The following is a 15,075-nucleotide window of genomic DNA, read 5'->3' on the forward strand; positions in this document are numbered from 1 at the left end:
ACCCCAGGACAGCATAGGTGGGGCATATGCCCCCAGATCTGAGTGGGGCGGGCTGCAGTTGCAGGCTGAGGCCAGAGCTGCACTGGGATGGGCGGCTACAGTGAAATATGGAGTGGCTGAAGCCCACCCTGAGCACAGCCCCAGGCCCAAAGCCAGGGCCATCCTTAGGGGGCATGAATTGGGGTGACTGCCCCAGGCCCCACGCTTTATGGGGCCCTGTGGAGCCGGGCGGAGCGGCCGTGGCAACTCAGTGCCACGTTGGGCAACTCAGCTTCGTGGCAACTCAGCTTCACGTCCACCACTTGGCCCACCACTGAATCTGCCGCCGGCTTCTTCGTGTCTGGGACACGCAGGGGTGGGACCCCGCACAGGCTGATTTGCCCCAGCCCCTGCACCCTGCTTGGGTCATCTCTGCCTACAGCTGCCACCCGTCCCACACAGATCCAGGGGGCATATGCCCCCCGCATGCCCTCCCAGGGTACGCGCAGCAGTGGGAGCCGCCCCATGCCCTCCAGATAAGCCGCGGCTCCATCCCGCACCCTGCCCCGCCCCAGGTGGGCAGCCCCAGCCCCACTCCTCCCTCACCGCAGGGGCCTTTATCTGCCCCCCCCCCCCACGTCTCTTCCCTCTCCCCTCCCCCTTCCCTCTCCGCTCCCCTTCTACCACAACAGACTTACCAGCTATGTCAGAAATTGGATCAGTATTGGCTGATATGCCTCCTTAAAAATCAGCTATCGGTATTGGCCCCTAAAATCTCTACCGGTGCACCCCTAGATTTTGCCCCTCTATTCATCACTGGCGAGGCCCCATCTGGAGAACTATGTTCAGTTTTGGGTCCTGCAGTACAGAAAGGATGTGGACAAATTGGAGAGAGTCCAGTGGAGGGCAACGAAAATGGTGAGGGGGCTGGGGGACATGACTTATGAGAAGGCTTATGAGAAGATCTATGAGAGGCTGAGGGACCTGGGCTTATTTAGTCTAGAGAAGTGGAGATTGAGATGGGACTTAATAGCAGCTGTCAGCTACCTAAAGGGGGTTTCAAAAGAAGATGGAGCTAAACTGTTCTCAGTGACAGATAACAGAACAAGGAGCAACAGTCTCAAGTTGCAGCAAGGGAAGTTTAGGTTAGATTCTAGAAAGAATTTTCTCACTAGGCTGGTAGTAAAACATTGCAACAGGTTACCCAGAGAGGTGGTGGAATCTCTGTCCTTGGAGGTTTTTAAGACCCGGCTAGACAAAGCTTTGGCTGGGATGATCTAGTTGGGGGTGGTTCTGCTTTGAGCAGGGGGTTGGATTAGATGACCTCCTGAGGTCCCTTCCAACCCTAATTTTCTATGATTCTGTGATCCTTGTTTCCCTCCCTGCCCTGTCAGACTATTTCAGAGATCCTAAAATTGCCAAATGAAGCGCTCAAAAGTTAAGAAATGCCAGATCTCAAGGTTACTTCTATCTGCTCCATTCTACAGCCCTTAGCTCCATGCCACTTATGATCTGCAAAGAGCACTGGAGCCACTGAAGAAGCTGCAGAAATTTAGGCAAATAACCCACTGAGAAGCCCTGAGTCAAACAGGGTTCACAGGAGTTGTGATGCATTTCTGATCACTGAGCACTTATCTTACATAACTATATTGGATCCATAAGGTTCCATCTAGTATCAGTATCTGCACAGAACCTTCCTAACCAGATGCAAAATATTTTCTGATCCTATAATAAGTATATTCCTTAAGGTGGGTGTCAGTGTTTTTCCTCCAGTCTGGGAAGCTCCCTTCTGGGAATCACACTATAATATTAACTGTGTTGATTGTCCACCATGAGCTGTTAGCAACCTGTACCCCATGCTGCCTATCAATAAAAGCTACTTTTATAGCAAAGGAAAATGAAGACTTACATGGTGAATCCATCTTGTACAGTATTTCATATGGACAAGGTTACTCTCAAGTCTCATAGCAAATTGTGGCCCAGAATTGTGTTTAGAGTTTTTTTATTAGCCAACTTATTAATCTCTTATAGTTTTCTTCCCCAAACCTCATTCAGCTCCTAGGAAAGCTAAACTTCATACACTTGATGTAAAAGGGCATTGTTCTATCTTAGCATGCTGAAATCATTCAATAACACACAAGTAAATGGCTGCCTGCCAAAATTTTGGTTTAGCTGATTTGCTTAGGATTGTATAAGGTTGTAACAGAGGCAGCAATAAAAAGAAGAGTTTTTTCCTGTTCTTGTGGGGGAGAATCCATTCTCTTGTTGTGGTCCCCTGCTGTATTACCCATCTCCCAGCCTCTGTGATGAATGAGACAGGGGTCTTCCAGACAACCTCATTCATTAAACAATTTTGATTCATTCCCTAATCCCTGTCTATCCAGTACAATGAGTGGTGCAGGGGCATAGTGGAAACAAATTGCATTTGATCTTGTAATTAAAGACTGTATCAAAATGCATATTCATAAATGGTGCTAACTGAAGCATGTGCTGGTGATTTGCTTGATTTCAGACCTTGATATTCTCTTAGCATATTTCTTAATATAACTTAATGGTTTCTTTTTTAAAAGCTGTATGAAAAACTGAAGTTCCATCCCATAGAACTATATTGGTCCTGTGCAAGTCATCCATGAGATGACTCACAAAATCAGTGAGATGTTGTGCCTTTAAGTGTCACATCACAGATCTCTTCCAGCTAAGCTGACAAAGTAACTTTAACTTGCAGCTGTAGTGAGTTATCTTTTGTGAAGGAGATCGACTCGAGGGGTCTGAGACACACACAGTCAGTAAGATTCATAGGTAGGTAGCAGAGGCGTATTGGGGCTTCAGAATCTGTGCTTCCGTTACAGATTCTGGAAAAGAGTGAATTCCGGTAGTTATAGAACCCCTTCCTTCCCCCACTCCCAGCCTATCCCTGTTATTTCTCCCACTCCTCCAGTTTACCTCTGCTTTTCCCTCCCATCCCATTCCTTATTCCTCTTATATGCATTCAAAGCAGGTTGTTCCCCATTTCGCTTCCGTAGTACCTAAGTGCCAATAGGGAGGCTATTGAGACCACAGGAGAGGCAATCCTGTTCTCTATTCCTTTGTACTCGGCATCAGAACAGTGCAATTGCTGTGAGGAATGGTTGCTGGGAAAGTCTTAAGTCTTTGACAAGAGCTTATTCAGTAGGGACGGAAACTTCAGAAAATATAGTTGCAGCTTCCGGCAAACCTTTACTGGGCATGTGCAAATAGTAATTTTAAAATTTCTAGTCCATGCTTCAAAGCATGGAGGCACAGGATCTTCTCAACCAAATGGTCATCACAACTTGAAATCCATTGGTAAAAAAGCACTATTTTTCTCTAACCTCATTCTTGGAAGTTGAACTGTTTGCTGAAAAACTCAAAAGAAACAAAGTTTCAGCTGAAGGAAGATATCCAGTATGGAAATTCCAGTTCTAACAGCAAAAGTCTGGCAACTTTATAAGTGGGGATCCTGGTTTTCTCTGTTTAAAATCCCAAATTCTCTGATAAAAACCACCATCAGTTTCTCTGATTTTAAAACCCCAAATCTGTGTTTTTTCACAGTTAAAATGAAAATCCACTAATTTACACACACACACACACACACACACACACACACACACGTGCGCGTGGACAGTATGTAGTAGTTATGAAAATGTAGTGCATCCCATTTTCTTTGGGATGCGCTTAGTACAAACATGGGTCAGGTGATCATCTGTATACCTGTGAAACTATCGGCATGGAATGTTTGAAAGCTACTCCTATGCTTACCATTGTTGGCCTGAAAAGCCATTACTATTTATTTATTTCCTCTTGGATTTTATTCCTGAGCATTGGAACTTCAGTGCATAAAAACAGCTCCCACAGTATCTCATAATGGATAGAAGGGCTAATTGGATGACCAAACATTCATCTTGTTCATTGTGTCCTGCCAAATGACTCTAGAAGGAGACATGGAAGAAGTTGTTGACGTCTTTTTTAGGGGACTCAGAAGACATTTCTATCTGATGTTGCTAACAAGGACCTCAACATCACATGCTATTTTTTCATTAAGCAAAACAGTGTTGCAAACCTAAGAAATTATAATATATATTAAAGTGTTGGCTTCTTATAACAATCAGTATAGCATACATACTTGTATTTGTGTGTTATGTTTAATTGCATAAATCTCCTCTGAAGTCACCTTTGATATATAGGATACCATTGGTATATTTTCTGATCAGTTGTGACTAAATTGAGAGTATGTTTATATTGCAGTATAAATTAGTTTTAAATTCTATTTCTTTGTGTTTAGATATTGTTTTATATCTGACAATTTATCAGGTGGTTTTCTTGAAATGTCCATGCTTATTAAATTTTGGATTATGTATTTCGATTGAGCTAGAGACTTAAACATGTTTCCATAAGTATGGCTGCAGGTAAACAACCAATTTTAGTCCAGAAAATAGCTTTTGCTTCTGTCAACATGTTGTTTATTTTCTCCCCGAGATAAAAAGTTCAGTTTTCTGATATTTGTACCAAGATAAAGTCAGTAAACAAGATTAATATAGTGTGGAAAAGGTTGTCAGCAACCCTGGCAAAGGAAATAAGTTGCCTGTACACAGAACATACTGTAAACTGAATAAAAGTGTCAGGTCCACCATGAGATAATGTGATCATGAACCTCTAACAAAGCATGACATAGGCACAGTCGGCTTTTCTTATAGCCACAGTGTAGAAAATGGATTACTATATTCCTGGGATACCCACTGGAATAGCATGAAAACCTCATTTTGAGATTAATGCAGGATGTAACTCTCTAGAGCCAAGCCACATGTTTACCTATGGTGTTCAAGCTACAGCTTGTTTATTACTATTCTACTCAGGATGTTACATGTAAATTTAAAAGTTTTTTATTCCAGAGTGCATCTTTATGAACTTATATCTGTTGCTCAATCTATAAGATGAATACAGGAAAAGCTCTCTTGAAAGCTTTCACTGAAATTTCTTTATTACTGAATGAATAAGCAAGACTACTTTTGCTCTAGTAAAACTAAGATAATTTCAAATGTCTACGTCTATGGAAGCCCTCTGTTGCTGACTGCATGTACAGGTTTTCCTCACCAATCACTGGAGTTAGGTTCCTGAAACTTCCCATGGTTGGCAAGACAAAAAGGCTTATGGGAAAAATAGCAGGTGGCAGGCTGATGCGCAGCCACGGAAATCTGTGGTTATTCAAAACTGTATACCATGGTAGCCAAAATGGTATATAGAATATTAAGTGTAGATACTCAAAACCGTGGTTGGCAAAACTGTGGTTGGTGAGCGAAACCTGTACTGGAGTGTAGATAGGGGCCAAGAATAGGTGTTCATTTCTAGCAGTAGAAATTTCTGCTGCTATAAATGTTTCCAGGAGAGGGAGCAGCATAGGCATTCAGTCTACAACCACCCCCTTGCCTGCTCCCCTGCCTTCCCAAAACTGAGTGATCCCAATCTGGGGGAAGTTGGAGCAGCTGTTGCTTCCCACTTCTGCCCATTTCTGTAAGGGCAAGTGGAGCAGCAGTGAAAAACTTTCCACATTTCCCCATATAAGGGACACCCATGTCTGGGGAACGGGCTCCACTCCCCTCCCATAAACTGCTAAAGAGGGGACTAGAGCAACAAGCAAAACCCCTTTCATGTTCCTCAGATCAGTGGCCAGGAGCTGAGTGGAGGGAGCGACAGGCAACACCGCCTCAGACCAGGGCCTCAGTCTGGGAAGCAGTAGGGGGCTTTGCACTAGTGCTCCTGTCCCCTGATGGAATAGTCTATGGAAGAGATAGGGACAGACTCCCCACCCCTTCCCCAGATGTAGGTATGTCCTCAGTCTGAGGAAATGTGAAGACTAGTTGGGACTACATGGGACTAGTCCAGGATGAGGAAAGGAGCAGTGGGACAATGCCTTGGCTATTTGCCGCCCCCTCCCCTGCCCCCTCTGCCGGCAGTCCCTGATCTGGGAAGCATAGGCAGCAGTATCCCACTGCTTCACCCCACCATGCTTCTCCCCCTTCCCCTCCCCCCCCAACCAGACTGGGACAGGAATGTTAAGGCATTCATTCTTCTGAGTTTCTCTTGCATGGAAGAACTTCCAGGTTCACACCTGGAAGATATTTGTACTAAGATAAAGTCAGTAAACAAGGTTAATAGAGTGTGGAAAAGGGGAGGGTTTATTTCCCCAGGAGAAATTAACTGAATGCTTGTACACTCATAGTTTCCATCAGGAGAACAGTGGGTGCCTATACACGTGCTCTGGCACATTCTGATTACTCTCGATTAATTGAGTCTCCTGGAGTGTTCTAATCAGACCGCTCCAGCCTGCTGCAGTGTCTCATGTATTCAGCATCCCGTATTTTAATATGGTGGCAGGGACACTAACTAAAACTCATCAAATGAGCTTTAGTTAAAGCACCCCCACCACTATTTTGAAACACGGGACACTGAATACACAAGGCGCAGTGGGCATTTTAATTAGAACAGCTCCCAAGAGCCACTCTTATTAAAATGCACCCTTCCTACTCCAGAGCACGTGTATAGGCACCTAATGATTCTCTTAGTAGAAATATAATGCCTCTATGTGGCCATGATTTCCTCAAGGCAGCAAGTTACAATTTTTTTGTAACTTCTACTTTCCAAGCAGTAAGTATGGCTACAATTTTTCTATAGCAAGTTTTGATAGTTGTTCTGAATCATCACTGCCCAGTAAAATGGGCATTGCTGTACTAGATCTTAACATGCTTTGGTTCTCTTTCTGCATAAAAGTAGGGGAAACTTGCTTTAAAACCACAAACAAACAGTAATTTGTTGCCATTGAAAATGCAATGAATCATTCTTCTAATGAGTGATGGCCTGTCAAATATGGATAAACAGAGATCCCTTATGTAAAAATAACCTAAAACCCAGTGGTCCCAGACAATATGTGTATATCAGCTGTTTATCTCTTTGGCTTCCAAGTCTCCTTCAGCATTGACAGCATGGCTGCCTTAGCCCTGTCACTGGTCAGTTGGTGATCCCCTGGGGATTCAGAGTTTTTATGAGGACTTGTTGCTCTTTGCTCCAATATCTTTAGCATATATGCATCTTTAGCAGGTGAGCCCTAACTCCATCTCATATATATGTGAACAAGCAAGTTCTAGCAAACAAATCTTGCAGAAGAGGAAGGCTACTTCAGCCGTAGTATGATATAACCCTATAAAGATGTATTTTCCTTATGTTTACCCTGTCCCACATGAAGGAGTATGAAAGAGAATTATATAACTGATTAAAAAGTTAACCATTTTGTTCCTTTTATATTATGGTAAATGAAAAGGAATGGACAAGAGAATATGATTACAGTTATAAAAGTCAGAGTTTTTTGTGTCTTTCATTTTTCGTCATGTGTTATTTTCATAAGCATTTTGCTCCATCTTGCAGGCTACACCTTAGATTTTCAAAGGAGCCTAAGGCCCTTTTTGAAGCCCTTACAGCTTTAAATTAATTAATGGTATTTTCCCTAAATTTAACACCTTGTACATTCTGGATGAGATTTTCAAAAGCATCTAAGCATCACATTTTCAAAGGTGCCTATGAATTTGTGTTTTGTGGAATTTTCAGAATCACTTAGCAGATAGACATCTATCTGACTGCCACTGAAATGCAATGGGAATAGTTACCTAGATTAATTCTATAAATATGGTAATGTGCTTATCTGAATCTTTAGGCACCTCAGAACCTTTGAAAATTTGACCCAAAGGTTTCCAAATCTTACAGATCCTTGGTGAGACTATGGCTCCTAAGTACCTGTCACCTTCGAAAAGTGGAATCCTTCTCACTGAGACACTTCTGAAAATTTTACCCAAGAGTTAGAAAACAAAAATATTATTGGTGGTACATATTATACTTGGTATATCTTTTTTTATGCGGGAAATAAAAAAAAATAGTGTCATCGCTAGAAAACATTATGTGCATGTAATACCACTCTAACTCAGATCATTTTTCCCCATAGATTACTGCTCCGGGCCCAGGCAGTAACAAAAAAGCAGTGCATTTATCCCAGGATTCTCATCACCATGAGTGAGTACCAGTAGTGGGAATTGTCCTTGTTTTTAGTGTGTTTGTATTACCGTAGCACTTGGGCTAGGGACAGAAATTACACACAAACCAGCAGAAGTGATCAGAAATCACTTCAAATCTGTAACACAACAGAAGTTCAGTGCACATAGCCTGCTTTCAACATGGCCAAAACCAGTTTAAGATGAACCTGTGTGGATGTAGTCTCAGACTTAACTGATTTGGATTAAATTGGTTTATTGAACTTCTGCCCCAGATCCCGTCCAGATTCCAGTTAGCTCACAGTCCCCCAGCATCCCAAGATGTTTTGCACTTCCCCTGCAAAACCCCCTCTTGCAGGATGGCAGAGCTAACCTAGGCCTAAGCTGTCTCCTCCAGCTGAGCAGGGAGCTGTGCTCTAGAGCCCCCCCATTCTACCCTGTGAAGATTGAATTGATTCAGACTCTGGCTTTTTGACTGCCTGTACTTAGCCATCATGTCCAAGATGATTAAGTTTTTGTAAAGAAGCATACTAGGTTCAGCACTGCCCAAGTGCTTTGCAGAAAGAGAATCAAATACTTTCTGTTTTTTTGTTTTGTATTTCTTTTGGTTTGGGGTTTTTTTTGGTATAATAAATATCCTGTGGAGACTCATGTCCTCAAAAGATCACAAAACCAAAGACCTGAATTGAGGACATTCTGACAGGAAACATCTTTTGATTCCTTTAGATATTGCAGCATATCATTAATATTTTCTCTATTTTCAGCTCAAAATAAGATATATGTTTACAGAGCCCAATCCAACCAATGTGGCAGATGTTCCATTTGTTATTTGAATAGGCTGATCTATTCTGACCTTCCCCCAAAATCCACTGCCATATTTAAAGAAGCAGAACCCAGTGCCAGGCACCTTATTTCCTCTCTTGTTCTTCTTCCCAGTACTGATATTGCCCCTTCCACCCTGGAGAAGTTGTTAGGTCCATGTGTAATGCACACTGCAGGGAAATTGGGAGGCCTCTTTTAAACATGCTGCTGCAATCTCAGATGAGTCTATCATAATTGCTGCTGGTTATGCTGAAGGAAGGCACCATGTTACCTCCTGTTGTATCCCACTTTCTGGACCAATGCCTTGCCTTTGTAAAGGAAAATATTATGAGTGGTGTGAAATGGTGTGGCAGCCTTGAGGTGCGAGTTTATGTTTGCGTGCTGTTTGAGTTACAATTCAAACCGTGGCCTTGACTGGTGAAATGCTAATGTGTTAACATTTACCAGTTAGCTCACAGCAGTTAGGTGGCTTTTCAGCTATAATTAAACTGCTTATGCTTCAGTAAAAAGGATTTTATTTTGTTTTGGTTAATAGGGTGCATTGTAATATACACGATTTAAGACATGCAGAATCTTAACATTTATGCATTACTAAATTGAATTAATAGAACATAATTAAATGTAAAGTTAATGAGTGCCTGGTTTTCCTAAGAAGTGAATTTGCAAAGCTAGATGCATTCTTGCATTCCTATCAAAACTGTTACAGACTTTGAGAGTTCCATAAAATATCCCATTAAAATAAAGCATAGCCAAAGGCTATATTTTCCTGGCAGACAATGAAATGCCGAAAAGCACGCACAAACTGGTCATATGACAGCACGTGCTTTAGTTATATTGTTAAACCCTTCTTTTCTCTTTCTCCCACAGCCATTGGTTTAGCCCTGGGGCTAGGAAGGAACATAGCCAGGTAAGAACCACTTTGATCAAAAAACAGTTTACTTCATATATAAGAAGGAATTTAACTCTCTCTCCTCCAGAGCTCTTGGGGCCAGTATTTTAAGTCATGAAAAGCACAGCAGCCTAAATAAGTTAATATTTCCTTTAGAGAGTATACTTAACAGATGACCATTTCAACCAGTCTTTTGGTTAATAAGCTGACATGTCACATTATGCTAGATAAGCATCAAAGTTCACTTTCACTGCTGACTTCAATGTTTAAAATATTTTATCCTACAACTAGTTTCTCATTAACAGTGGTACCTATGTTTCTCCTTCAATGTGGTTTCTAGTTCTATAACACTTTTTCATGAAATTAAAAAAATATACAACTGCTAGAACTGAGATTTGCCCTTACTTTTCTCCTTCACACCAGGAAAAGGGGCTAAAGCAACATAAAGGTGTCGTTAAATTCTGTATCAGGTGAGAAGTTGCCAGCGGCAGGAATTACAGAAGAAAGGCATAATGTTGTGTGTCAGGGAGTCCCTTAAAACCTGTTGTGTAGGGCACATTTATATTTGAGCAGTAAAGCATTGGTCAGACTTCAGAAAAATTAATGGAATTGCAGAAACACACTGGTCACCCAGAATATATTATCCATTGTTTTTATCTTAAAATAAGTTTTTCTAAATATAATAGCTGCTTACAAACACTCAGTAAAAAAAAAAAAACAAAACCAGAGTACATCAGTTATGCATTAAGATGCTATAGTAAAGCTCAGTGGGACATTCTTTAGGTGACATAAATTGCTGTGACTCAGCTGATTTCACTAAATCTGTACCAATTACACACAAGGTTAAAGTTCTAGGAAGTAGACTTTAAATATGGAAGCAATAAGTAATATTGTAAAAAACAATTGGGGAAAATCTTCATATTTTAGGATGTTCTAACCTCTTGTAGCTCAGATAAAAAGTCAAAGTAAAAGGTCCTCCTGAGCTTAGTGGTCCATGGGGCTGGACATGGGCAATGGCACGCATGTTTTTACAGCCAGAAGCACACAGGGAAGTAAATTGAAGAACATTTGAACACAAGATTTAATGTTTCTCAAAAATCACTTTATTTCCTCAAGCCTTTCAGAATAACAAAAGAACTAAGCACAGTTTTTAGCTGTAAATTGTGAAAATACTAGGTGTTATTCTATGCTGGCAGAGACTTCCTTAACAAACAGATAGCTTGCTGTGATTTGCATTTATCTCATGTCATTCTGAAACTTTATTCTTTGTTGAAAAGACGCATAAAAAAAAAAAGAAAAAAAATGTGAGCACACTTTTTTAGTTCAGCTGAAATAAACATGATAAAAGATTCCCATCAGCAAGGCTTCTTGCTGTTTGTCAACGTTGTTACATTTACTAATTGTAATAAGTGATACTTGCTGAGCACCAGTAAAAATAAAATGAAAAGTATATTTGATATCCTGAAAGTTTCAAATAACTTAGTAATTAATTTAACTTGAAACCTTTCACGTGTTTTGAAGGTTTTGAAATTCAGACCAGCCATACTCAATGCTAAGTGATGTACCAGCAGGCACTGTGCTGCTGAGCAACCACTAGGCAACCTGGCAGTAGGGTGAACAGTGCCCGTAATAGCAAATGAATTTGTATTTTCCCAAAAAAACCTTTATTGCCATTGCATGGGGAAAGATGCTGGCAATCCATAATGGGTCTAATCTTCAGGACCTGTAAAAAAAGGAGGGAAACATTAAGTTTAAAATAAATCTGTATTATGAAAGCAACTTACCTTTCGAAAGGTCTAGAGCTATGGAGCACCATATTAAATAATTATAATTGTTGCTGCAATTGTACAATTAATATTTAGTTAAGATGTTTAGGTTTTGAGATTTAAAAAATCATAAAGTATCAAATAGGGCTCATAGAATAGCAAATAGAGATGCAAGGGACCTTGAAAGGAAATTTTGTCTTATGCTATTAAAAACCTACTGATAAAGATTTCACAACCTCCCTGGGTAACTTTTTCCACTGCTTAACTACCCTTACACTTAGAAAGATCTTCCTGATTGCTGAACTAAATCTTTCTTGTGGCAATTTTAGCCATTATTTCTTGTCCTGTCCCTAATGCAAAATAGTTTACAACTTTCCTCTTTGCATATCTGAAAACCTTATATATACCTGGAGACTCACCTTCTCAAATCCAAACAAACCCAATTCTTTCCAACTTTTTTCATAAGTTGTTTTCTAGAAATTTGATTATTTTATTGTTTTTTGTTGCTCTTCTGTGGACTTTCTCCAGTTCATCCATATCTTTCTTGAAGTGTAGTGCCCCACATTGGACATAGTATCATGTTCCCCCTGAGACTTTACCAGTGCTAGGTATAGTGGAAGGATTACTCCATGCATCTTACTTATAATATGCTTAGTGATTCACCCCCTATTGCTTTTTTTTTTCCAGTAACAATTAGACATTGTTGACTCATGCTTAATTTTGATCCAGTATAACCCCAGATCCATTTCTGCAGCACTGCTAATTAGCCAGTTCTTTCCCATTTTGTATTTATGCCATTGATTATTTCTACCTGAGTTCAGTATTTTACAAAAGTCTTTATTTAATTTTGACTTTATTCCAGACCGTTTTTTCATTTTGTGAAGATAATTTTGAATGTTAATCGTGCCCTCTAAAAAGATTGTGCCCCCTCCCAGTTTGATATCATCTGCAAATTCAAAAAGAGCACTCTCTATTCCAACACTCAGACTCTTAATGATAATTTTGAATAGTACCCTACCCAGGACAGACCCCTTAAATTTAAAACAAAGTGTTTGTAATTGCATAATCAGCGTAGAGATATGTGGCAGGCAATCTTTATTTGTGCAGTCCTTATGCAATAAGTGTAATTAATATTTATTTTGACATCAGCAAGATGGACTAAACAGCAGCAAGACTGCTCCTTGTAAACTTTTTGTTTAAAATAAAGTTTTTAATTATTACTATTGGTGAGTAGAACTGCACCGATGCATCAATCTGATATTGGATCAGCACTGATATAAAAACAATTGATTGTCAGAAATTGGTCCGGTGTGGCCGATAAATGCCTGTGCATGTGCACAGCTGCAGCATAGCATGTGGGCAGTATGAGGAACACAGCCGGGCAACTCAGAGAGCTTCATCCAGCTGGTAAGTCTGTTGTGGTGGAAGGGGAGAGGGGATGGAAGGGTCTTGGGGGGCCAGATCAATGGCCCCCCCCATGGTGAGGGAGGGAGTGAGGCAGGGCTGGGAGCACACACTCCCCCATTGCACTCCTGGGGTGCGCGCAGCAGCAGGAGCTGCAGCCCCCCCAAACAAGCTACGGCTCCCTCCAGCACCCCACCCTGCCTCACTTTAGCTGGGCAGCACCTGCCCCAGCCCCACTCCCTCCCTCACTAGGGGCCTTGATCTGCCCTCCCATGCCCCTTCCCCATCCATCACAACCAACTTACCAGCTGCACGTCGCTGTATCGGAAATTGGATTGGTATCAGCCGATATGCCTCCTTAAAAATCAGGTATCAGTATCAGCCCCCAAAATGTCTATCAGTGCACCCCTGTTGGTGAGGAGTATGCTTTCAATCATAAGCAAATAAAAATAAAAAAATAAAAAAAAAAAACATTTGCAAAACTTCAATGTAAAACCTGGCATAAGGAAACCAGGTTATTCATTAGGTATCTTTTAAGTCACCTTTGAAAGCTAAAGTGTACTTATTTTGTTCAGTCTAGGAATTAGACAACTCATAAAATGTTTCTCATTCAAAAAACAATCTGTAAATGTGCTAGGAAAATAAATTTAGTTAAGTGTGTTCTCCAGATACAATTAAAATGTTGTCCTTTGCTTTGGCATCCATGCCCAGGTATATGACCAAGGTTTGGATTGCTAAACTGTGCACTAATAGGTTCAAAAGGTGTATCAGTCAACTCTTGCAGTGAAGGGTCCCTTGTTCCTCCTCTGATACTTTTCTGAGTCCCATCAGCAGAGCTCTTCCTTAGATCTGTGCAGCCATTTGTATAGCTAAACCTGCAATCCAGTTCTCAACATTTTGTATCCGTTCTTGAAGCTTTGGTTCCTATCAAAATATGACTTCTAGTTTTTAACGATCGTTTGCACTTTCACATAATCATTTGGCAGCCAGATTTCACTGCATCACTGCCACATCATTCTCACATGGAAAATTGTCAAATCAATTGGAGAGAGACGTTGTCAGCTGAAGTAGTTGGATTAACAAAAAGTCTTTTTTCACTTTGAACAAATCATAAAAAATAGTGTGGTTTAGAATATCATCACTTCTGTTTCTCCCAAAGGAACCTAGTATCCTGGATACTTTAGGAAGGTTTGTTATTTAGTTTTTGTTTACTCTAAAACTTTGAGTCTCATGAAAACTGCTAGGTTTCAGCAGTTCTACTTTCTTTTCAAAATACAGTCGAGAAGATGTAAATTATTTGCAGTGAGTGATTCTATGCTTTTCACAGTTTAAAATAAGGGTAAAGTTATTTGTAAAAGTCTGGATTTCTTGGGTTTTAAGTATATTCTGTATAACTGCAAATTTCTGTTAATGGAGTAATTGCAGTGTAATTGCAATGTAAATGTAATTATGTGCTTAACTCTACATGTATTTTAACAACATTTGATTAAAAGGCTGTAATGACTGATCATGCTTTATCAAGAATGCACTGAGTCACTAACTGTAAATATTTCTTTAAGTGCATTCATGGTGCACCTTAAGTAAAAAAAACAAAACAAAACAGTCTAGGGCAATGGTTCTGAACCTTTTGAGCCTGAAGGCAACCTTGCATAACTTTTCTGAATTTTTCAACACCCCAGATGAGAATTGCTGAGCTACAATCTAAATTCAGAAAACATGAAACAGTGCATTGAGGCCAAAAAAGTTAAGAAGTACTGATCTACCTGGTGCAAGGTCAAGATAGTGGGGGCAGTATCTAACCCTGTCACATCCTTTCCATGGTCCCATTCCTCCCCCTGGTTTTTTCCTGAGGGGCCAAGGGCAGACCCCACTGCCGAGCTGCTCCTGCAGGGTCTCACTTGCTAGCAACTGCCCCCACAGCCCCTCTTGCCAGTCCTGGAAGTATGAGAGGAGTGGAGGGGACAAGCTTGGCTGCAGTACATCCATCTGCCTGCCCACATCAGAGCATGCTTCCAAGAGTGTAGGGGCAGCCAGAATGTAGTCAGTCAGTGTGGGGGAGGCAGGCAGGGGCAGGGGGAGAGCAGAAGAGGGCAGCAGCAGCAGTTCTGGGAGGAGCAGTTGCAGGCACTGCTGAGTACCTGGGGCAGGCACAGGGCGCTAGACT

At 41.0% G+C, this 15,075-nt stretch overlaps 1 protein-coding gene across 4 annotated transcripts in view; it reads left to right on the forward strand.

Annotated features, from left to right (window-relative positions):
* GPATCH2 (G-patch domain containing 2) overlaps positions 1-15,075 on the forward strand; it is a 256,646-nt gene that overhangs the window by 116,252 nt on the left and 125,319 nt on the right. For all 4 annotated transcript variants that reach the window (XM_025202576.1, XM_025202574.1, XM_025202575.1 and 1 more), the window contains exons 5-6: positions 7,985-8,052; positions 9,720-9,759. In XM_025202576.1, coding sequence (XP_025058361.1) covers positions 7,985-8,052; positions 9,720-9,759 — 108 coding nt within the window. The remainder of the gene's footprint in view (positions 1-7,984; positions 8,053-9,719; positions 9,760-15,075) is intronic.

Source organism: Alligator sinensis, unplaced genomic scaffold (assembly GCF_000455745.1).
Source record: "Alligator sinensis unplaced genomic scaffold, ASM45574v1 scaffold178_1, whole genome shotgun sequence".
NCBI classification, from domain to species: domain Eukaryota; kingdom Metazoa; phylum Chordata; order Crocodylia; family Alligatoridae; genus Alligator; species Alligator sinensis.